The sequence below is a fragment of the Marmota flaviventris genome, chromosome 2, assembly GCF_047511675.1.
Source record: "Marmota flaviventris isolate mMarFla1 chromosome 2, mMarFla1.hap1, whole genome shotgun sequence".
Classification (NCBI taxonomy): domain Eukaryota; kingdom Metazoa; phylum Chordata; class Mammalia; order Rodentia; family Sciuridae; genus Marmota; species Marmota flaviventris.
The window spans coordinates 177,993,972-178,017,261 of NC_092499.1; the positions used below are offsets into that span (position 1 = coordinate 177,993,972).

General features: G+C 45.5%; 1 protein-coding gene across 5 annotated transcripts in view; it reads right to left on the bottom strand.

Moving 5' to 3' along the window:
• Bcl2l1 (BCL2 like 1) overlaps window positions 1–16,068 on the bottom strand; it is a 52,493-nt gene extending 36,425 nt beyond the window's left edge. Inside the window, exons 1-2 of one of the 5 annotated variants that reach the window (XM_027945348.3) lie at window positions 15,914–16,068; window positions 13,822–14,515 (exon numbers count right to left, since the gene is read on the bottom strand). In XM_027945348.3, the coding sequence (XP_027801149.1) occupies window positions 13,822–14,385 (564 nt within the window). In that variant the 5' untranslated portion in view covers window positions 14,386–14,515; window positions 15,914–16,068. Of the gene's footprint in view, window positions 1–13,821; window positions 14,516–14,785; window positions 15,173–15,913 lie in introns of those variants that run through there. The other 4 variants (XM_027945351.3, XM_027945347.3, XM_027945346.2 and 1 more) reach the window with 4 other exon arrangements.
• Between the last annotated feature and the right edge of the window lie 7,222 nt (window positions 16,069–23,290).

Here is a 23,290-nt window from a genome sequence, read left to right on the forward strand (position 1 = left end):
CAGCTGTGGCTGGGGGATGGGGAGGGAAATTTTGCAGCCTACCAAGATCCCTACTTCCCTTCAGGCTCCTCCCTCCCCGAAATCTGCACCTGCTCCCAAACTGACCCCTCCCCCCCAGCTGAGTCCAGCTGTCAACGACTCCACCTCTGCCTTACTTGGGCAGAAACCATGTGGGAACTCTTGGGCAGGAGATACTTTATTGTCAACTGAGCCCTTCAGAGGGGGCATGGTAGGGCAGGAAAGAAGTGGCCCCTCTTGGAGGGTATTTTCTCAGTCCACCAGGACACTTAGAAAGTCAGGACCCTTTGGGCCTGCCCAGGGCACCTTCCTGGCATCATCACAGCAGGTGGCAGGAGACAGGTGATGTTTATCCTGCTGAGGCCAGAGTTACCAAAAGGCTTCAATCAATCCTTTGAATCTGCACCTGGTTCTGAGCCCCAGGATAACAACTAGGGCAGTCTTCCTGATCTGCAGGTCACAGGTGCCTCTGGCTTTCATCTCCCTGCAGTTCAGTCTGGGGAACTCAGCTGACAAGGGATTCTTCTTCCCAGGGGTTACTGCTGACCTGACTGCATCAGTGGGTGCTCTGGGCCTCTCCCCATTGGACCTACTTCTACCACTAGCCATCCCATTCCCCTTCCTCTGCCATCCCTTTTGCCTGACCAGCTTTACGGCAGGCCCAGATCCTCTTCATCTCCAGTCAGTCTGCCTCCTCACCATCTCACAAGTGCTTCCTACACACCCACCCTCCAGATCTGTCTGGGTGGTTTCACCCAACAAGCCTGCCCTCGCCTCCTTTCTTTCTCCTTACAGCCTTCATACGCCTCCTTTCTTTCTCCTTACAGCCTTCATACTCCACATCCTCCTAACAGGTGATGGTGCCCAACACTGACTGAGCCTACTGTATGCCAGGTGGCAGCCTAGATGATGTTATCTACATAGTCATTCACTCAACAAATATTTGTGACAAGCACTCTGCTAGATGCCGGGAATGAAGGGAAAAACAAGACAAAACCCCTCTACTCTGGGAGCTCATGTTTTCCTGGAAGAGACAGACAGTAAACATGTAAACATGAGTGGCCTCTGGGGAAGTGATATTTGAGACCTGAATGATGAGACAGCCCTAATCGGATCTAGGGGAAGAGAGATCTGGGCAGAGGAAAAATAGATTAATTGCCATTATCTTCATTTTACAGATGAGGAAACTGAAGTGTCAGTGTGAATTGTACAAAGCTACATTGCGGAGAAAGCTGGGATTAGTCAACACCCCCCACCACCACCACTGTTGGTGCAGAAGAGCATATGCATCTGGAGTGGCAGTGCAGCTGGCCAGGGAAAAGGTTCAGGGACATGATGTAGGCTGAGGGTTTAGGCCCCGGGCTTCAGAGGGTAAGTGGAAGTGGGCCCATTTGGCAGGGGCCCAGGGCACTGTGGGATAAGCCAGTGGGTCTGACCTCTTCTTCTTTTAGAGCCTATACCACAGACATGGCACAAGCCATTCACCAAGAGTTTTTAGGTTTATTCCGACTGCTTCAGATGAGTTTGATTCCTTAGGGGCTGAGATTCATTTTTGTAGCCTCGCCTGCATCTAATAGCAACAACTCCTCATGTTTACTGAGCAGACCTTGGCCCAGCCCTTGTCCAACTCTGGGCCCCATGTCAGGTACTCAGGGTAAAAAATAATCTAGTCCCGGCCTGCACAAAAAGCAAGGACAGAGTGGTTTAAAGATATGTTTTGATGGGCTGGGGTTGTACCTCAGTAGTAGAGAACCTGCCTAGCGGGCTGGGGATGTGGCTCAAGCGGTAGCGCGCTCACCTGGCATGCACGTGGCCTGGGTTCGGTCCTCAGCACCACATACAAAGATGTTGTGTCCGCTGAAAACTAAAACATAAATATTAAAAAATTCTCTCTTTAAAAAAAAAAAAAGAACTTGTCTAGCATGTGTGAGGCACTGGGTTCCATCCTTAGCACTACACAAAAATAAATAAAAGTATTGCATCCATCTACAACTAAAAATATTTTATTAAAAAAAAAAAAAGCTATGTTTTGACACCAGACACATCTTTGTGTATACTCTGCTCTACCTCTTTGAGCCCTGGATTCTCCTTCTTTACACCAGAGCAATTGTGGGGACCAAATAAGATTATATCAAGGGCATAAACACAGCCCCTGGCACAAAGCAAGCAAGCACTCAATACATAATACCTGTTATTATTACTAAAAAACCCCCTGCATTTCATGTTTTCATTTATGCCTTATTTCCCTGGTAGGTTGGCACTCTCATCTTAGGCTTATGGATGAGAATTGGAAACTAAGTTGCCTAGTTTTATGTCACCAGGAAGAAGTCAAGCTGTTTCAACTAAGAGTCCAGGGTTTTGTCTAGGTGTGTATCGATAGTGAAGAATACATACTGTTAATGGTTTGGATCTGAAATGTCCACCCAAAACTCACAGGTTAAAAACCTGGTCCCCAATGTAGCAGTGTTCAGAGGCGGAGACTTTGAGACTTGATCATGAGGGCTCTAACTTCATCATAGGAATGATCCCTAGACTGATTCATACTTACAGGGCTACTTGGAGGTGGTGCAAACTTTAGGAGGTGGAGCTTCCTTGGAGGAAGTAGGTCAGTGGGAGGTGTTCTTGAAGGGTACTTTTTGTCCCAGGCCCCTTCCTCTCTCATATGCTCTCTCTATGCTTCTAGGCGGCAATGAGATGAGTAGCTTTTTTCCACCATATGCTCCCGGCCACGATGCTCTGCCTCACCACAGGCCCAGAAACAATGGAGCCAAATGGACTGAAACCTCTGAAACCATGAGCCAACATGAATTTTTCCTCCTTTGAAATTGTTTCCCTCAGGTATTTTTGTCACAGCAATGGAAAGCTGACCACACACACAATAACTACAACAAACCCTGCCTGAGACATGAAGAGGGCAGATGGGTAATACAGAGACTTATTTGGATGGCAAAGGGACATTAGCCAGGCCCAAGGTGTGTAGCACTGACACAGACCACTGGGATATGGCATTCAGTCCCACTCACCACCACAGCCAAGATATCGCATCATTTAAGGCATTTGTCAGTATTTGCTGATGTAATCAAAAAACCAAAATTCCCAGGACATGGTGGCACACACCTGTAATCCCAGCAGCTCCAGAGGCTGAGGTAGGAGGATCATGAGCTCAAAGCCAGCCTCAGCAAAAGCGAGGTGCTAAGCAACTCTGGGATACCCTGTCTCTAAATAAAATACAAAATAGGGCTGGGGTGTGGCTCAGTGACTCAATACCCCCAAGTTCAATCCCTGGTACAAAAAAAACAAAAACAAAAAACCCTTAAGGGAGGCAAGCAACATTGGTTCAACCAGGTAAAAAGAGAGAACACAGATTCTGAGGCTGCCACTTATTGTGGACGAGCTCCCTTGCCTTGATTTCCTCCTTGGAAATGAGGGTGAACATTCCAGAATCCTCACCTACCTTGCTGGAAAATGACGGATATACAGGCATTTGGTAAATTATAAAGCATTACAATTCACATAAAAGGAATTGTCACTATGCTAAGACTACTAACGAGGTAGAGAGTTGTGAAGCCACACATCCCAAGTTTGAATCCCAGTTCTTCTTAGTACTAGCCTTGAAGCCTGGGCATATGGTCTTTTTCTGAGCCTCAATTTTCTCAACGGAATGAAGATAACCACCTACCCTATAAGATTTTTAAGGATTAGAGATAAAAAGCACAGGCTTTAGAGTAAGACAGGTCTGGTTTCAAATTCTGATTCTGCCTGCTGCTAACTGCAAGCCCTCCCAAATCTCAGTGTCTTGTAATGATAAGGTTGTTGGGATAGCACAGAGATGACGTCAATAAAGGCCTGTCCTGTACTGAACACTGGATATGTGCCAACAATCATCTAGAAACTGGTGAACTGACAGAGGGAACACAGTGCAGTGTTTAAAAGTGAAAGCTTGGAGCCAGGCATGGTGGGGCATGCCTGTAATTCCAGCTACTTGGAGGCTGAGGCAGGAGGATCAGGGACAGACTCCAGTCTCAAAAAAAAAAAAAAAAAAAAAAGGCTGGGGATGTGACTCGGTGTTTACAATACTTGATAGAACATTCAAGGTCTGGTTTGATCCTCAGTACCATAAAGGAAGAAAAAAAGTGGGAGCTTGGATGCTACCCTCCTGGGCTTTGCCACTAATAACTATACTACTATGTTGTGATTCTTAACTTCTCTGTACTTCAGGGGGTTTTTTTGGCGGGGGGGGGGGGGGGCAGTGCTGGGGATTGAACCCAGGGGCTCACATGAGATACCACTTTTTTTTTTTTTATTTAAATTTTGAGACAGAGACTTCTAAACTGGCCTTGAACGTGTGATCTTCCTGCCTCAGCCTCCCCAGTGGCTGGGATTATGGCATGTACCACTGCCACCAGCAGTTTCCTTATGTTTGAGAAGGGGATAATAATAGTCCTTACTTCAGAGTGTCGCTGTGAGAATGGAATCAATTAATACATGTAAAGCACTTTGAACAATGCATGGCATAAAAGTTAAGCACTCAATAAAAGTTAGGTGCTATTATTAATAGCAATGTTAACAATAATATTCATCACCAAGAGGAATAAGAGGGAGGGACTGTTGAATCCTGGGACCTGGGCATCCCAGGGAATAATTCCAGAAGTGCCTGGGCAGCTGTTTGTAGCCAAATTTTCAGCCTCTCTGTGCAAAGGACATGAGGCTGGGGGCTCTTGGGCAAAAATCCCAGTCCCACTGACCAGTGGCTAGCCTCTAGGGAGGCGAGTCAGGCTCCTTGAAAGGGACACCGTGTTCCTGGCCCTGCCTGACTCTGACTTGGGGAACAAAGGCACGTGTGTGTGGCCAGGGAGGAGGGAGGGGAATGTTTCCCTTTCAAGAGTGGAACAAAGGATCTGAAGCATAGTTGAGTACATTCCAATCCCCTCCCAGGCCAGCTTCCATTCCTCAGATGATTGTCCAACAAGGTTTCAACCTTCTAGCTTCCTCCAGAAAGGTGGCTGGGGGAGGGGTGGCAGGCTCCGTCTTACTCCACCAAACTTCAGAGATCACTCCTAGCAATCTCTGTCCTATGCAGAGGTGGGGTGGGAACTCCTGGGGGAACTCAGTTAATGGATGACACAGGGCACTCCAAGTAACACGTTTAATGCCCTCTATGGGGAGTCCATGACTGACACTGCTTTTGAATGATGAAGCCATGGAAGGAACTCAGGAGTTCCAACTGACCCCCACTGCCTATGGTGGGGTAAGGGAACAGCGAAACTGAACAGAAAGGCATTTTCCAGATCTTAAAGGGAGAATCATAGACTAGAGGGGAGAAGCTAGGTGGAGGGGGAAGGAGGTGGGAGCAAAGAAAGTAAATGACAAGAGGAAAGGGAGGGCCGTGTCCAAAAAAAGTAGTTGGAGAAGCCTCTAGGGACATTATTCCAGTTTCCACACTCCTGCAGGCAGGAATTCGGCTGCTGGGCTGGGACAGGAAGCAGTCCATGGAAGTCATTGCAATGGCATTTCCTGAAGAGCAAGAGAAAACCTCTAGTTCCGAGGGGAGCTCTGGAGTCTGCCCAAAAAGCCCTGTAGCTTGGAGCTCACTGGAAGTTTGGCCTGAGAGTCTCATCAGGGATGAAACCAAGTAGCAGAAGGTCCCAAAGGCAGTTTCTTTCTATGGAAACACTATTTGCAAAAATCAATGTTAGAAGTGGTAGGGCAGACAAGTGACTGAAGCGGCCTGGGAAGATGATGGTGCTGCTGCTAGCAACAATTATTTTCTGAGAGCCTTTGGACATGAATTAACCCACTGACTCTTCAGGAGGAGGTACTACTGTGCTACTGTTATAGCCATTTATAAGTTAAAAGACTTGTCCAGGTCACAGAGCAACTGAATAGCGAAGTTACTTCATCCCTTACACCAGTTGGACTCCCTTACACTTCATCCCTCTCACCTCCTGTGAAATGGGTGTAACATCCTTCCTGCTCATTTCTTGGGGTAGTTATAGGGCTTAAAAAGGCAAGGTGGATATGCAAGTGCTTTGTAAGCGGTAATGTGTGAGGCTGAGGTGGAGCTCACAATGGGGTTAATGAAGATGCTGCATCTATTGGCAGGAAACAACCAACCTAAAACATAACTCATGTGAAACGTGCCTTAATGTTAAGTGAAATCTGCCACAAGGCCAGAGGCTAGTGAGAAACAGGATTCCTAGGCTATCCGCTTCAAGACCTCCATCTTGCAGAGGGGAAACTAGTGCCTAGAGGCTGAAGTGAAAAGTTGAGAGCAGAACTTGGATTTGGACTCCAAGACCAGAGAGTGCCTGGACCACCATGGCACATAAACACTATGCACCTCCTCCCATGTCAGGTGTGTTCTGAGGATGTGTTTGTGTGTCACAATGACTAAAAAAAGAATGGATGTTCAAGATCCAGCGTGAAGCATGGTGTTGTACTCCTGTAATTCCAGCAACTTGAGACTAAGGCAGGAAGATAAGTTTGAGGTCAGTCTCAGCAACTTATCCAGGCCCTGTGCTCTATAAATAAAAAGGTTGGAGGGCTGGGGCTGTGGCTCAGTAGTACAGCGCTTGCCTAGCATGTGTGAGGCACTGGGTTCAATCCTTAGCACCACATATAAATAAATAAATAATAAAGATCTATTGACAACTAAAAAAGTAATTAAAAAAAAAAAGGTTGGAGATGTAGCTCAGTGAAAGTGCACCTGGGTTCTGGGTTCAATTCCCAGTACCACCCCTCCCCCACAAAAAAATTTGGTTAACAGTCTCTGATAAGAGTTCTGTGATAAAAATAATAAAAATTATGACACTAGCATGGTACCAGGCTCTACACATCTCTGGCACATCTCTTTGGGTCCTCATTACCACCCGGTGAAGCAGGTATTATTACTGGCCCCAAAGTTCAGGGAGGTCAAAAGAGTTTGCCCGAGGTCACACAGCTAGCTAGACACGGATGATCTGGAACCTGGCCCCAGACAAACCACAGTTATCAGACAGAAATACCGCTAGAATGACGAAGGAACATTCATCAGGATGTCAAATTTGAGAGAAGTATTCCTGAAAAATAGTTAGCTTATGTAGCCCTGATTTTAGGATCTTCAAGTGGTTGAAAAACACAACTTCCAAGATGGCTGGGTGGACCCATCAATACACCACATGCAAGCCTAGTCTTGTTTTATGTGCCTCCTTATCACCTCCACCTCCTCTGTCAAAGCCACTAGGTGTTTTTTTTTCTTGGCAGTTGCATGGGCCTCTTCACTAGGCTGCTTGTTGTCACCCTTGCAGAATTCAGAGCATTATCTCCCCTGCTCCAAACCTTTTGCCTTTCTTTCCTTCCAAAGCCAAAGCTTCATTGTGGCTTGTAATGTCCTGGGTGTCCTGACTCCCTGCTACCTCCCTCTCCTCCCCCACCCTCAACTCACCTCCTACCACAGAGCCTCTGGGGTGTTTCTTCTCCAGTGACATTGTTCTCCTTGCCCATTCTTGAAAATGACAAGCACATTCCCTCCTGAAACCATTCCCTCTGTTGAAATACTCTTTCTCTAGGGACCCACGCCATCCACTTCATTTCCTTCAAGTCTAGGTTTAAATAACACCTGTAGATAATACCTTTGTTAGGACCCCACATACTACTCAAGTACAACAGTAGGGAAACAACAATATGCCAACTGAAAAGTATACTTCATACATATGCATATATTAGGGATTGAATTGAAACTAGGGGGGCTTTACCACTGAGCTACATCCTCATCCCCAGCTCTTTTTAAGTTTTATTTTGAAATAGAATCTTGCTAAGTTGCTTATAGGGCTTCATTAAGTTGCTGAGGCTAGTGTTAACTTGTGATTCTCCTGTCTTAGCCTCCTGAGTAGCTGGGATTACAGGCATGTGCCACCCACCCAGCTTTGGCATACTCTGAGTTGGTTATTTTGAGAAACTGCAGGCACAGGAGTAGTTCTGAAATATTGTCCTTTTGTCAAAGACATTGACATCTATCAAGAAAAATCTATGTTAATAAAAGTATCTATATCAGGAAGAGGGCCACTTCAGACAACAGTTTATTACCCGAGCCTTGAGTCCGCACAAGACAACCTTTACTCAGTAGACCTTCCCCCTCACCTTCTCATAATTTGGCTTGCCACTCTCCCCACCATTGCCACCCTGCCCACCTCAAATCCCAAGACCCTATTCCTTCCTCTCAGTAGATGGGCACACTATGCAAGCTTCGATCATCTAGCCCTTCTTTTGAGTCTCATATTTTGTGAGACTCCCATGCATATTGCAATTAATTAACATGTTTTCCCCTTCCTATTAATCTCTCTTACATCAATTTAATTCACAGCCCAGCCAAACCTAGATGGGTGGAGGAAAGCCTTTCTCATTCCCCTATACCTTCATTGGTCATTTTTTTAGACATTACTGGGGATTAAACCCAGGGTCTTGGGCATGCTATTCAAGCATTCCACCATTGAGCCACAAACCCTAGCCCTGATCACTTAAACTTGAAGCACCACCCTTCCTTGTCAGGCACACCCTATGCCCCAACCTGCCTTATTTGCTTCAGAGCACTTAACCATCACCTGATACATATATGTATAGTCATGCATCACTTAACAAGGATGGGAGCTTTGGTTGCTGTGTGAACACCAGGGTATACTTACACAAACTAAGATGAATTCAGTGTCACTACACCATATAATTTTATGGGGCTACTATGGTATACACAATCTATCATTGACAGAAATGTTGTTATGTAATTATGCATTTTTTTGTGTCTCTCCCCACTAAACTGTGAGCTCCATGAGGATAGAAATTTAGTTTTATTTACTGCTATACCCCAGTACTTAGGATAACCTGGTATACAACAAATAACAAATGAAGGATTAGGAAAAGGGCCCTTGCCATAATTGTTACTCTGATCCAACAAATCTGTATCTTTGGAAATTGAGTATCTCATTAGGTGCCTGCTATGCCCAAGACCTGTGCTCAGAACTAAGGAAACAAGTATGGACAAGATGTGGACTCCACCCTTAGGAAGCTCCTAACCCTGAGATAGGAGTTGTGAGAAATATCTTCTCTGTGCTAACTTAAAAACTCTACCATTATTAGCCTCTTTCCATTTATGCCAGTTTTGTAGGGGATCATACCAATAAAAAAAGGAGGAGTCCCTTTTTTTGTGTGTACCTGGGATTGAACCCAGGAGATCTTAACCACTGATCCATATCCCCAGACTGTTTTTAATTTTAAGACAGGGTCTTATTACTAAGTTGCGTAGGGCCTTGCTTTGAACTTGTGATCCTCCTGCTTCAGCAACCCAATTTGCTGGGATTACAGGTGTGCGAAGCTAGCAACATATTTTCCTGGGTCTTCTCTTGCCCAGGCTAAACAAAAAGATCCAGTGGAACTGTCTGATTCAGGTTGGCTAAGTGGGAATGGTACAGACTATGAGCTGCAGGGACAGCTGAGAAGGTGGTCCAGGACAGTGTGACTCTCTAAGAAAATGGAGGGAATTGGGAAGGACTCCATGAACTTAGGGTAGAGGTTGAGGTGGGGCACAGAATCCTTAGTAAATTAAGACAGTAGAAGATTCTGCTACTGTAGAAGAGCAGCACACTGGGAATTATCCCATATCTATTTAAGCAGTACTAAACCCAGACAAAACCACAATTGCTAAAAAAGACAGTCACATGACAGAAGGCTGGGGATGCTGGAAAAACCAGGAAGGTTGGGCATAGAGGTGAACCTTGAGCACACTGGCCTCAGGACAGATATCCGCTAGGGAAGGGTCAGCTAACAACTGCTGCTTCATGCAGCACAAACAAATCTGTTGATGCCCCCTAAGAAAGCCAAGAAAACCCTCCAGGTTCTACTGGGGCCCCATGAAAAAATACCTGGGTAATTTTCAACCAGAAGCTGAAGGGCTCCTTTGGGCTACTGGGGAAATTATTCCTAGGAAGTCTGGAAAATCCTGTGATGGCATAGAGCAACCTACAGTGTACACCCAGAAGAAGTGGGTGTTCCAAGGGGGAGCCCCTAAGTTACTTGTACCTCATTTTGGTACCTGAATGAGATTACTAAAAATTTCCATGTTTGGGGTTTCTTAATAGGGTTTCCCCCAAGAAAACCACAGAATTGCCAACACTTGCAAAGGGAGCTGAGGTGCTTCAACGAAGCATAAATCCATGCAGTCTGGGAAAGGCCAAGTTATGTTTTCTGCCCACACACCTGTGCTTAATGCTCTTAGCCATGGTGCTTCCATCAGACTCAAGAGTTTCTCCAAGGACAGCTATCCAAAATACCCTGGACCACCTCCATCCTCACCCACCTTCCCAATGGAAAGCCCATACAACATTCTAGTGAATATTTCCGGAACTGGTTATTTTTCTTAAGGAATAACTCCAGGGACAAAGTTCAGTTCCCTGAGGGAGGAAGCCCATTCATTAAAAGAAGTGCTTCTACCCTTCAATTAAGGTAGGGGAAGGGCTTTTATTCTAGATCCTTTACTAGAGTCAAGCTATGGCAGCTGGCTATCATTATTGCATTTTACAGGTGGGAGAGACAGACAAGAGAGACCAACAGGTTTAGCATTTCTCCAAGTGACTCAGGCAGGTGGTAGGGTGGCTAGAGGCTGAAATTCCAATCCTTGGAGCATCACCCTGCAATTAAGCCACCTCCCTGCACATGCACCACTGTCATCTATTGGCAGGGCCTGCGAAGGCTTTAAGGATGAAAAAACCAACAAGAAGCCCATTTTGATGGGGGAAAACACTGATATCCACTTGACACCTGCCATGTCTGAGTTTTACTGGTGCCGGAATCTGAGGCTACCCACACCTTTGTAGGAACCTGCTACTGGTGACAAAGGCACTGTCCTTCCCACAGCTACCTGAACAATACAAGGACCACAGCCCAGCATAAGCACTTTCATAAGAATGTTTTGACCCAACAGCATCTCTGGCTCTCTATGCCCATCTGTCCAGGTTACTTTATTACTCTCTGGACCTGAGATGGATGGAAAGTGTTTAGGCTTCAGAGTTAGGCCAATTTTGATATAAAGTCTCAGATAGTTGACTGGCTGAGAGACTACCTGAGGTCAGCCACTAAGCCACTAGGAGATTTGTGTGTAAACCGGAATGAACACACCTATCTTGGAAGTTTCCTGTGTGGAATATATAAAAGAGCATGTCATTTCCATGACAGAAGATAATCGTGTCTGGCTTATGGCCAGCACCTAGCACACTGCCTGCCTTATAGTAGATGCTCAAAAAATAGGTTGCGTAAGTAAAGGATTTAACACAATGCATAAGAGGTACTCAATAAAGGCCAATTTCCTTCCCCTTTTCCTGTAGGGATGCTAAATTTAGAGCATATCCCTGGGTGGAACAGCCCAGTAACTCCTACACTCAAGGCTCTCACAGCTGCAGCCTCCAGGAAGGTTCTGAGATGCCACTGCAGCAGCGAGTCTGTGCGGCTAGGAGCAGGACAACACCTGAGAGGGAAGTGGGCAGGTCTCTTCTACCCAGGCTCAAAGGATCCTGAGTCAAATATTCTCTCCACCCCCTAGCCTCAGGGGAGGAAGGCATGCCCAGAAATGGTTCTGACATAACTGGCTCTTCTGCACACATCCCCTCTGTTCACCAAGAGGAAGTGACATGTGGTATGTTGTCCAACGGGCTCTGATAATTCTTGAGCAGAGATGGAAGATGGAATTTCAATCCAGTGGAAACCTAACGAACCTGCCCAGAGCTGCTGTGTCTAAGCCTCCTTTCACATGCAACACTGGGCAGCTGGCAATTCTCTTGTTAGGGTAGCCCTCTGCAGAGGCAGGCTGGCAGATCAGGCACCTCTACCAGACTGCCTTTTGTTGATAGCTGATAACCCACCTGGTATTAGGACCAGGGGCCAAAGACAATAGCCAGGCAAAGTGGGCAAAGGGCTCAAGTCCCTACCTGGAGATGCCTCAGAGGGTGTGTCTGAAATGCTGTAATCCTGTCCCTCCTGTAATCAGCTGAACAAATATTTGCCCCAAAAGAGAATCAAAGCAGGAGGGAAGAGAGGACGTGACTACACAAACTATTTAATCATTTATCCTCCCAGGGAGTTCATTTACAGATTGGCTTTCAAGTCTGGTCACCCTTAGCTTTAAAGAGACCACCGCCTCCCACCATTTTATCTCCCCCAACTCCACCCACAGTCATCTGACCTCCATTGACTTCACCCCCTAGCCTTTTACAAGAGCTGGCAGTGGGGAAGAGTTGATAAAGTTGAAAAGAAATGGGAAATGAGAGAGGGTGTGGATTCCAGGGCAAACCCAGGAGTTCTCCTGCTCAGTGGTAAAGTGAAGTACTGCCACGCCCTAGGCAGGGCCTAGGACAATCGCATTCTTGACATTCCTGAGTCCAGGGTGCAAGGCCCCTTCCACCTCGGCTCCTTCAATAGATGACTTATTTTCTACAGCCTGTCGATTTTCTGAATATTCTAAAGGAACAGAATACCTCTCATATCTCCCGGCCTAGGGGGCCTGGGGGCTTAAGCAAGGAAACAGGACAGAGTTCACTAGAGAAGAGTAAAAATCACCCATGGGATCACCAGAAAAGAAGCTCTCATCTGTGTCATGCTGACTTGGTGATGGGCAGGGGGATTCCAAAAGAAGCTTGCTGGTATCAGTTACTGTGTTCATGTTATCTCCAAGATTTACAATACTCTGCAAGACAAGAAGAGCTTGCCACATTTTCTGTGGAAGAAACTAAGGCTTAAGAAGGTAAACCAGGGGCTGGGTTTGTGGCTCAAAGGTAAAGCGCTTGCCTAGTTCAAACTGGGTTCGAACCTCAGCACCACACAAAGTAAAATAAAGACATTGTGTCCACCTATAACTTAAAAAAAAAAAAGTGAACCAGCCTGTCCAAAGTCACACAGTTAACACAGTTAAGTGACAGGGCCAGGACTTATACCCCTGGTCCAGTCTGTTACCACATCTTAATGTTCTTCAGAGCCCCACAGACCAGGTTCTTGCTTTGCCAGCAAATAGTGCTTGATGAAGAGGCCTCTGGGTTCTGGCCGGAAAGTAAATGCAGAGCAGCTGGAGCTCCCCAACCGACCCTGAGCAGTGAGGTGCAAAGTCCCAGGGCTTATGTGTGACACAGCAAGAGCTTTACAAATAGGCCAACCATGCAGAAAGTTGCACACTTTGGGTAAAATGAACTCGGGGACACAGCACAAACACAACTGGCACAGCCTACCCTGCCCTAAAATCAGAAGATCCTCAGCCATCCAAGCTAGCGGGAACTCCTGCCTGGTCAAGTGGTCTGAGAAGAGGACTGTGCATGCAAACTCTGAAATAAAGGGAACCTGATTTGGGGAAGGGAAGCCAGGATAGGACTGACACCATTGCAGGATAAAGGATGAAGGGGCTTGTGGGCCATCAGATCCTCTAGGCACTATGTTCACCACCCCTCTGCATGGTGAACCATTGGATCAAGGGGAAGGAAACACCAAATGAACTCCTCAGTCTCAAAGCTTTTGAGCCAAATGAACACATGGGCTATGTTAGTCTTTGCTAAGAAACTGGAACACAAGTATAAAAGAGTGGGGTCATATGGGTGACCAGAATGAAAAGATGTGGTTCCTTCAGGAACTGGGTTATCCAGATTTCCAAACAGTTCACCTCTTGTGGTGAAATGAAGCCAGGCAGTTCTCCTAACAATCAACATCTCCCACAATCACCAACACAAGCAGAAAGAGATAGAGGATAGGGTTGTTGGAGGTCTTCAAAGAAAAGGGACACACAAGGGGCGTGGTTCTTACCCAGCCGCCGTTCTCCTGGATCCAAGGCTCTAGGTGGTCATTCAGGTAAGTGGCCATCCAACTTGCGATCCGACTCACCAATACCTGCATCTCCTTGTCTACGCTTTCCACGCACAGTGCCCCGCCGAAGGAGAAAAAGGCCACAATGCGACCCCAGTTTACCCCATCCCGGAAGAGTTCGTTCACTACCTGTTCAAAGCTCTGATATGCTGTCCCCGGGGTGATGTGGAGCTGGGACGTCAGGTCACTGAATGCCCGCCGGTACCGCAGTTCAAACTCGTCGCCTGCCTCCCTCAATGCTTGCTTCACTGCTGCCATGGGGATCACCTCCCGGGCATCCAAACTGCTGCTGTGACCAGTGGCTCCATTTACCGCAGGGCTGTCCGCCAGATGCCAGGATGGGTTGCCATTGATGGCACTGGGGGTCTCCACCTCTGATTCAGTCCCTTCTGGGGCTTCAGTCCTGTTCTCTTCCACATCGCTAAACTGACTCCAGCTGTATCCTTTCTGGGAAAGCTTGTAGGAGAGAAAGTCAACCACCAGCTCCCGGTTGCTCTGAGACATTTTTATAATAGAGATGGGCTCAACCAGTCCATTGTCCAAAACACCTGCTCACTCACTGAGTCTGGTCTCAGCTTAGTGATTCTCTTCTAAGATCCAAAGCCAAGATAAGGTTCTGAAGAGAAAGAAAGAGCTTCAGGAAAAAAAAAATTAATATGCATGTCATTTATCCTACAACATCTCATTCCCCCTCCAGGTACCAGAACTGGTTTCTTTGTGGCTCTTGTGAAGGTCTGGGTCCAGGTTCCAAGAGACTTCAATGAAGTCAAATTGAAAGGACCAGCAGGCTCTGAATCATCCCATCGGTCTCTTTCACCCCGGCCACCCCCTTTTCTCCGAAATACCTTCCTCGGAAAGTCACCCCCATGGGTAGTCTGCACCCCCCTCCTCCCGCACCACCTACATTCAAATCCGTCTCAGGCGACAGCAGGCAGGTGCAGCCCCCGGAAGATCTTTTGTATCATAGGTCGGGAGAGGAGGTGGCGGCCGGGTTGCCGGTAACTCAGCCGGCCTCACGGCGGCTGGCAAAAAACCCAGCTCCAGCCAGAGGGATCATGCGACCTGGTAGGCTGGGAGCCCAAAAGGCGACACAGGAATTGCGAAGCTCAGGAACCTGCCCCCTCGCTGGCTTCCTCCTCGCATCGCCAGGATCGAGGACAGCCTCTCCGCTCGGCAACCGCGGCCTCCAGCCACCCGGGAGCCCAGCCCCCTCGCTCTTGCACGCCCCTTGGCTCTCCGCCTCCTACTGGGAGTCAGGAGAACTCTCCCGGAGGTGGCTGGTATGGGTTCGGTGGAGTTTTTTTTTTTTTTTTTTTCCCCCTCCTATTTAAGTACCAGCCCTGGGTGAGGCTTCCGAAACCCTGAAGGGACGTCTCAATGGGTCTCAAGGTTTCGATGAACGACGCAGGGGGAGGAAATCTGCCTCGGATCTACGATTCTGACTTTGGAAAGGCCACCCCCGCGCCTTTCCGGGAGGCTGAAGGCCAGAGACGCCCCCCACACGTCGCTGGTTTTCTTTGAATTCCCCAAAGGCCCTGGATGTGGCGGTGGGGGATTGCCAGGTCCTCCATTCCCCGCCCGGACACAATGGCCGCCGGCGCCCTGCACAAAGACGGGGTGAAGAGGAGGCGCTGGGCCTCTCCTCCGGTCAGGAAGAGGGGTCGAGGCCTGCTCTAGGCCCCCCACAGCTGAGACCACGTTTTCCTGGGGACAGGCCCAACGCGGCTTTCTGGAGCCCCAGGGAGGACTCAGGGGCTGGGGGAAGCACCTCTCCCGAGCCCAGGGTGGGTGGGCTACCGCCTTGCGGCTTCTCGCGCTTGCTAGGCCGGGTACCCGCCGAGCCACCGCCCCGTTGCTAGGCAACCGCCCTCCCTCAGGGGCGCCCCCTAGACCTTTCTGGGAGGAGGGGTCTCGCCCCCGGCGGCCCGCCCCATCAGAACCAATCAGCGAGCCCAGTCGGCACGGAAGCGGGACGGCGAAAGTTCCCATTGGGCGCAGCGCCTGTCACGCACAGGGGAGGCGGCGCTCTCACCTGCGAGCCCAGCGAGCCGTGGGGGGCCACATCCCCCTTCATCGGCCGGGTGGTTTCCAAACGGGAGGGCTCTTCACAGCCGAGTTCCGAGCCGCGGACCCCGGTCGGCCTACCTGGCGGACTGCTCACGCCGTCTGTCTCGAACAAGCCGGCCTCAGTTTCCCCTGAAGAGACCGGGGGGAACTTGCAAGCTCAGTCACTTCCGGTGCCGAGGCGGCGCGCGCGAGCCCGAGACGCAAAGGGAGCGCGCGCCTTAAATGATTGGCGTCAAGACCTGGGATAGAGCACCCCCTTGCGGAAGGCCTAAGGAATCCGAGACGCAAAGAATCAATGTTTATATTCACATTTCCATTCATTCGTTCAAATTCATCCATCCATAGTTTGTATACAAAAGAAAAAAAAAAAAAAGGTCACGTTGTGCCTAAACACTTTTTTCTCTGAAGTCCAGCTCTGCTAATTGGGCAAGTTTCTTAGCTGCACTGTATCTTTATTTCCTCAACTATAAATGGGTAATAGAACCAGCCTCTTTTACTGATTGCAAAGATTAAGTAAATCCCGCAGAACAGTGTATGGTCCGTAATCTATGCTGCATCAATTCATTCAGCAAATGGTTATTGTTTGGGTTGCTGAAGATAGAGCTTTAGGATCAAGGCATGGTCTCGCTTTCACTAAAATTTGTCTAGAGGTAGAATAATCGCAAATAGTGACTAATGCTATGAAAAAAGTAAATTAGGGTATTGTAATGAAAATGGTAAAGAGAGAGGGTCTTCTCTTCTTTAGAGTGGGTGGTCTAAGATGTAAGCCCCACTTTTCTTGCCGAGAGAGGCATTTTCAATAATTTTTATGTAGGGTGGCCAGGGCTGGCTTCTTTGCAAAGATGATTGAATCCAGGTATTTGTTTGTTTCCTTGTGATGCTAGGCAAGTATTCTACCACTGAGCTACATCCCCAGTCCTGAACCCAAGGTTGAAAATGCAACGGATGGTTAAGCGCCTAGGCAACATCAATTTAGGCAGAGGGAAGCACATGTGCAAATATTGTGAGTTAGGAAGATGTTGGCTTGTTCCAAAAGCTGAAACAGAAGCAGTGTGGCTAGAATGAGGTCAAGTATAGTGGGGAAGAAGTTGGAAAATTGACCTTGGAAATGCACTGAAATTGATTCTAAAAATTGAAGCTTTGTTGTTATTGTTGTTTGTTTTGTTCAGTTCGTTCTCTCTCTCTCTCTCTCTCTCTCTCTCTAACAATACTGGGGATTGAACCTACCACTGAACTACACCCTGAGACCTTTTTATTTTTTAGAGATATGTTCTCACTAAGTTATCCAGGCTGGCTTGAACTTGTGATCCTCCTGTCTCAGCTTCAAGATGACTAGAATTATAGGCATGCACCACTGCACCTGGTTCAAATTACTTTTAAAGAGGATATAGCTGGCATCACCTCATGTGCCAAAGAAATCATATAAAAGAGTGTGGACTCATTTTAAATTTTAAATTTTGAAACAGAGTCTCCCTAAATTGCTAAGTCTAGCCTCAAAATTGTGAATCTCGTGCCTCAGCCTCCTGGATAGCTGGGATTACAGGTGTGCGCCACCTTGCCCAGTGAAAATATTTTATGTTAATTTAGTTGATTAAAAATAGATATATCCTGGGGCTGGGATTGTAGCTGAGTGGTAGAATGTGTGCCTAGTATGTGCGAGGTACTGGGTTTGATGAAGCACTGGGTTCGATTCTCAGCACTGCATATAAATAAGTAAAGGTCCATCAACAACTAAAAAAAAAAGATATATTGTGATTCTGCCTATCCGCAGGAACAGGATAAAAAAAAAAAAAGATATATCCTGTTCCTGCGGATAGGCAAAATCACACAGCCTTTGGGACTGGAGTCTCCTGTGTTTCTTTGCCAGCAAAGCAATAAACTTTCTTTCTTTTTCCTTTTTCTAAATATATATCCTCAGGGTGTAGTTTAGTAACAGAGTATCAGCTTAGTATTCACAAGGCCCTGGGAAAGGAAGAGTACAGAAACCTAAATAAAAAAGAGCATGGAATGGAAATTAAGTCCTCTTCCACCTGCTTTTCAGTCCCCAGTTTCCATCACATAGGTATAGGTCATCACTCATATCCTATTTCTTGGTTTGCATTCCCAAGGTGTGTTCAAGAGAATATTCATGTGTATAAAAGTTGTATTCAAGCAGTGGCCTGGTATAAACACTTCTGTACTTTGCTTTTTACACTGGGCTCTACATTTTGAAGGTGGCTTAACTTTTTTTTTTTTTTCCTTTTTTAGTACCAGGGAGTGAACGCAGGGGTTCTCAACACAGCCACATCCCTGACCCTTCTTTTATTTTTTGAGATGGGTTTTGCTAAGTTGATTAGGGTCTTGCTAAGTTGCTGAGGCTTGTTTCAAACATATGATCCTCCTGCTGGGATTACAGGCATGCACTCCCCACCCCCTCAGAATTGTGTGTGTGTGTTTATGGTGTTGGTGATTGAACCCGAGGGATCTCAGGCATGTTAAGCTTTTTTTTTGGTGGTGCTGGGGATTGAACCAAGGGCCTAGTGCATGCCAGGCAAGCACTTTACCAACTGAGCTATATCCCCAGCCCAACCATGCTCTTTTGCTACTGTGCTATACCCCCAGATCCTCATAAAAATTAGCTTTAGCACTGGAAGTGTAGCTCTGTGGCAGAGGGAATACCTAGCATGTGAAAGGCCCTGGGTTTGATTCACAGCACCACAAAAAATAATAACTTTATAAGGACACATTGTGATCTAATTGCCCATTCCTGTACTAGAGAACGTCAGTTTTCACCTGATTGGCAAGGATAAAAAAGGTTGATAACACAATGTGTAGTGTTATAGGTACTAGGATTGAACCCAGGTGTGCTTTACCACTGAGTTACATTTTCAGTACTTTTTATTTTTTTTTTATTTTGAGACAGGATCTTGCTAAGTTGCTGAGGCTGGCCTTGAACTTTCGATCCTCCTGCCTCAGCCTTCTGAGTAGCTAAAATTATAGTCATGGGCCATCATGGCCCAACATTAGTTACTTTTGTTTTATTTTGATGAATATTGACAAAGTACTCCATGTAGCTTTTTTCTTGTTTTGATTGGTACTGGGGATTGAACTCAGGGGCACTCAGCCTCTGAACCACATCCCCAGCCCTATTTTGTATTTTCTTTAGAGACAGGGTCTCACTGAGTTGCTTAGTACCTTGCTGTTGCTGAGGCTGGTTTAGAACTTGCAATCCTCCTGCCTCAGCCTCCCAAGCTATTGGGATTGTAAGCCTGTGCCACCACACCCAGCTGTATCCATTTATTCTCTCATCATTAAATAAGAGTGCTTATTAACTCACATCTTGAGCTATACATTGTGTTATCAAACTTTTTTATCCTTGCTATCAGGTGAAAACTGAGAGGCACCTTTATTTTTCATTTCTTTTATTATTGCGAGTGAGCTTAAGCAATATATCATATGTTTTAGTTCTTCTGGAAGGGTGGATCTTGAATTCTTCATTTATATTTTTTATTGTTTGCTCCTTTTTCAGTTCGTCTTCCTATTCAACTTTTTTCTCATTACTTATTTTTTTACATATGAATAATAGATACTTTCCCAATTTATTATCATGGAAAAAGCTTTTATTTTCTATGTGTCTTAATTTATCAGTTTTTCTAGGTTTTACGTCATACTTAAAAAAAAACAAAAAACATTCTTGGGGCTGGGATTGTGGCTCAGTGGTAGAGCGCTCGCCTACCATGCGGGAGGCACTGGGTTCGATCCTCAGCACCACATAAATGTAAAATAAAGATATTGTCCACCTAAAACTAAAAAATAATATTAAAAAAATTCTCCAGTTCAATATTATAAAAAAAAACACTCTCGGTTTCTTCTAGTTTTTATGTGGTTTCATCTTTTACGTTTAAATCCACTGAACACTCTCTTAATATGAAATGTGAGGTAGAAATCAAAAACTTTTTTCCAACTGACTATCAAGTTATGATCATATTGTCATCGTCTTTTCCCTACTGACTTGAAATACCTTCATTGTCAGAAACTACATTCCTAAGTATATTGGGTCAATTTTGAACTTTCTATTTTATTCCATAGGTTGGGAGTATATAGCTCAGTGGTAGAGCCCTTGCCTAACATGCATGAGGCCCTGATTTGTTCCCAGCATGGTAAAAAAAAAAAAAAAAAAAGAGGCTATTTTGTTCCATGGTAGGGTTTAAACTGGCGTAGAATGTGATCTGATTTACATTTTTAAAACCTGTGGTGTGGCAATTATTTCAATGAGAAGTAGGATTATGTAAGTCTTAAGTGTGCTTTTGGAGCCCAGCAGAGGGCAGATAAATTCTGTCCAGAGATCATTGACTTGTGATTCTTCCATATATATATATATATATATATATACACACACACACGCACACACACATATACATATACACACACACACACACATATATATATATATATATAAATGTTGTTTGTTTGTTTTGTTTTTGTGTGGTGCTGGGATTAGAACTCAGGGCCTTGTGTGTGGTGTGAGAGGCAAGCACTCTACCAGCTGAGCTACATCCCCAGCCCAATACTGCAAAAATTTATTTTGGGTCTTCATCTCTGTTTCCTAACATCCTTGGAATTTTCAAAGTGGTGTCTTTCCGTATACTAATGAGCTTACTGATGGTTGACAGCCCCTTGATAGCTTTAGGATGGGGTCTGTCCAGGACAGGCCAAGGCAGGAATAGAGGGTTGGGACTTGTAGCCCCATCCCCTAGCCTCCCTGGAGGAGTGGGCTGAAGGTGAAGTTGATCTTCAGTGGCCAATGATTTAATCAATCATATTTATACCATGAAGCCTCCATAATGCTAACCCCCTAAAAAAGATAGATATTGAAGAGCTTCAAAAATTTAAGACAACCATTGCATATTAACAGGGGAGGGTGCAGTATGAACCTAGGTAACAGGATGAAATTGCCATCTTGAAAGAGTAGAATGTTTTTATTACATTGAATTGTATATATGTACACGTTTTTGCCTCATTATTATTTATCTCATACATTTCATGTGTATGCATATATATTTATGCATATATAAGCATATATATTTGTATTATAACTAATAAAATCAGTTTTTAGAAGACTAGAAAGAACTGAGCATGGTGGTGCAATGTCTGTAATTCCAGCTACTCAAGAGACTGAGGCAGAGAACCACAGTTTGAGGCCAGCCTGGGTAATGACTGGTAAAGACTGTGTTTCAAAATAAAAAAGCAAAATGGGTTGAAAGGGCTACGGATGTAGCTAAGTGGTAGATCACCGTTGGGATCAATCCCCAGCACCACATTAAAAAAAAAAGAAAAGAAAGAAAGAAAATAAAAATAAAAACAGAAGGAAATATGGTAAAACGCCAATAGTGGAGATGTTGTTACTAAAGGATTGGTAATTGCTTTTCTTTTCTTAATTGGTGCTGGGGATTGAACCCTGGGCCTCACAAATGCTAGGTAAGCACTCTATCACTGAACTACACCTTCAATCCTTTTTTATTTTTTTATTTTGAGAAAGAGTCTCACTAAGTTGCCACCACTGGTCTTGAACTTTCTATCCTTCCCCAAGCTAGCATTATAGGCATGTGCCACCATACCTTGCATACGTGACATTGTAATAGATGTTGGCCTCTGTAGTTTGCTTTCTTGAGTTCAAATTCTGATTTTGTCACACACAAACTGTATAATCTTGGAGAAGCTATCCACCTTCCTGAGCCTCAATTTCCCCAAACTATAAAACGGTTATGGTGATATTACCTACTTGCAGGGTTATTTTAATAAAACCAGTTAATAGTTTTAAAGTACTTCGAATAGTGCCCAGTACATGGTGTAGCAGCTATTATTACTCACACACACATACACACACACACACACACACATACACACGGGAAAAATGGAGTATTATCTTGCATATTTAAAAAATGATTTTATAATGAATTTATATCAATCAACAATTCATTTTTTAACTAGAAAACAATCCATAAGGACTGGGCATGTAGCTCAGTGGTACACCACTTACCTATATCATGTGCAAGGTGCTGAGTTCAATCCCTAGCTTTACAAAACAATAAAAACAGTAAATGATGTAGCAGATTAGGAGGTGATAAATGAAGAACTATTTGCTGACCAGGCCCCAAAGTATGAATGGCAAAAAGAGAAGGAAGACAGAATAGTGAGGCAAAGGGAGGGCAGGGGACTTCCTAGGCTATGGGTACCCCAATTTCAGAACACATATATCATACAACCATGGCCACATAGCAGGCAGGCTCAGTCAGGGATGGGGGGTACATTGTTTTATACGAGGAAGGAAGGGGCAGCAGAGCTGTGCTTATAGGGCCTGTGAGGCAGAAGGTGATCAGTGAATGGTTAACTGAATGAATAAATGAATGAATGAGGTAATGCCAAGAAACCAGGATGTGTGCAAGAACTCCCAGGTCCTTCCAAATCAACAAGTTGGCCTGGGCAAGAGCTTCCTCTCCTGTCATTCCTTCTGCATCCATTACATTCTAGGCTGAGGCTCAAGTTCCCAGTCTGCAGGAGCACACTAGGAGGTCTCAAATCCCTAAAGTAGAAATTTTAGTGCTGGAAGAAAGCAGACTCATCTGGTCCAGTCGGTTGCAATTTCAACCATGACTGAGGGAGGGGACAAGAGTAGAAATAAGGGGCTGGGGTTGTAGTTCAGTGGTTGAGTGCTTGCCTCACGTGTGTGAGGCACTGGATTCAATCCTCAGTGCCACATAAAAAAATAAATAAAACAAAGATATCATGTCCATCTACAACTAAAAAAAATGTTAAAAAAAGAGAAGTCCATTAAAATAGTTTGTTGTGTTGTGGAGTTGTTGTGAAAAACTCTAAATCCCCTAAACTTTCATAAATAGGAGAATATTTCATAAGACTGCCATAGAATGGAATACTAAGCAGCAGTTAAAGAGTTCCAGGGATTTGGGCTGACAGGGAGATATCTTTGAGACACCAGGGATTGAACCCAGGGGTGTTCTACCATTGAGCTACATTCCTCAGTCCTTTTTACTTTTATTTATTTATTTTGAGACAAGGTCTCACTAAATTGCTGGGGCTGGCCTTGAACTTGGGATTCTCCTGCCTCAGCTTCTTGAGTTGCTGGGATTGCAAGGGTGCACCACTGCACCTAGCATTATTTACTTATTTACCTTGTTTAATATTTTTCTTCTCCACTAGGATATCAGCTCCATGAAGATAGGATTTTCTCTCTCTCTCTCTCTCTCTCTCTCTCTCTCTCTCTCTCTCTCTCTTTTGGTACCGGGAATTGAACTCAGGGGCACTTGACCACTGAGCCACATCCCCAGCCCTATTTTGTATTTTA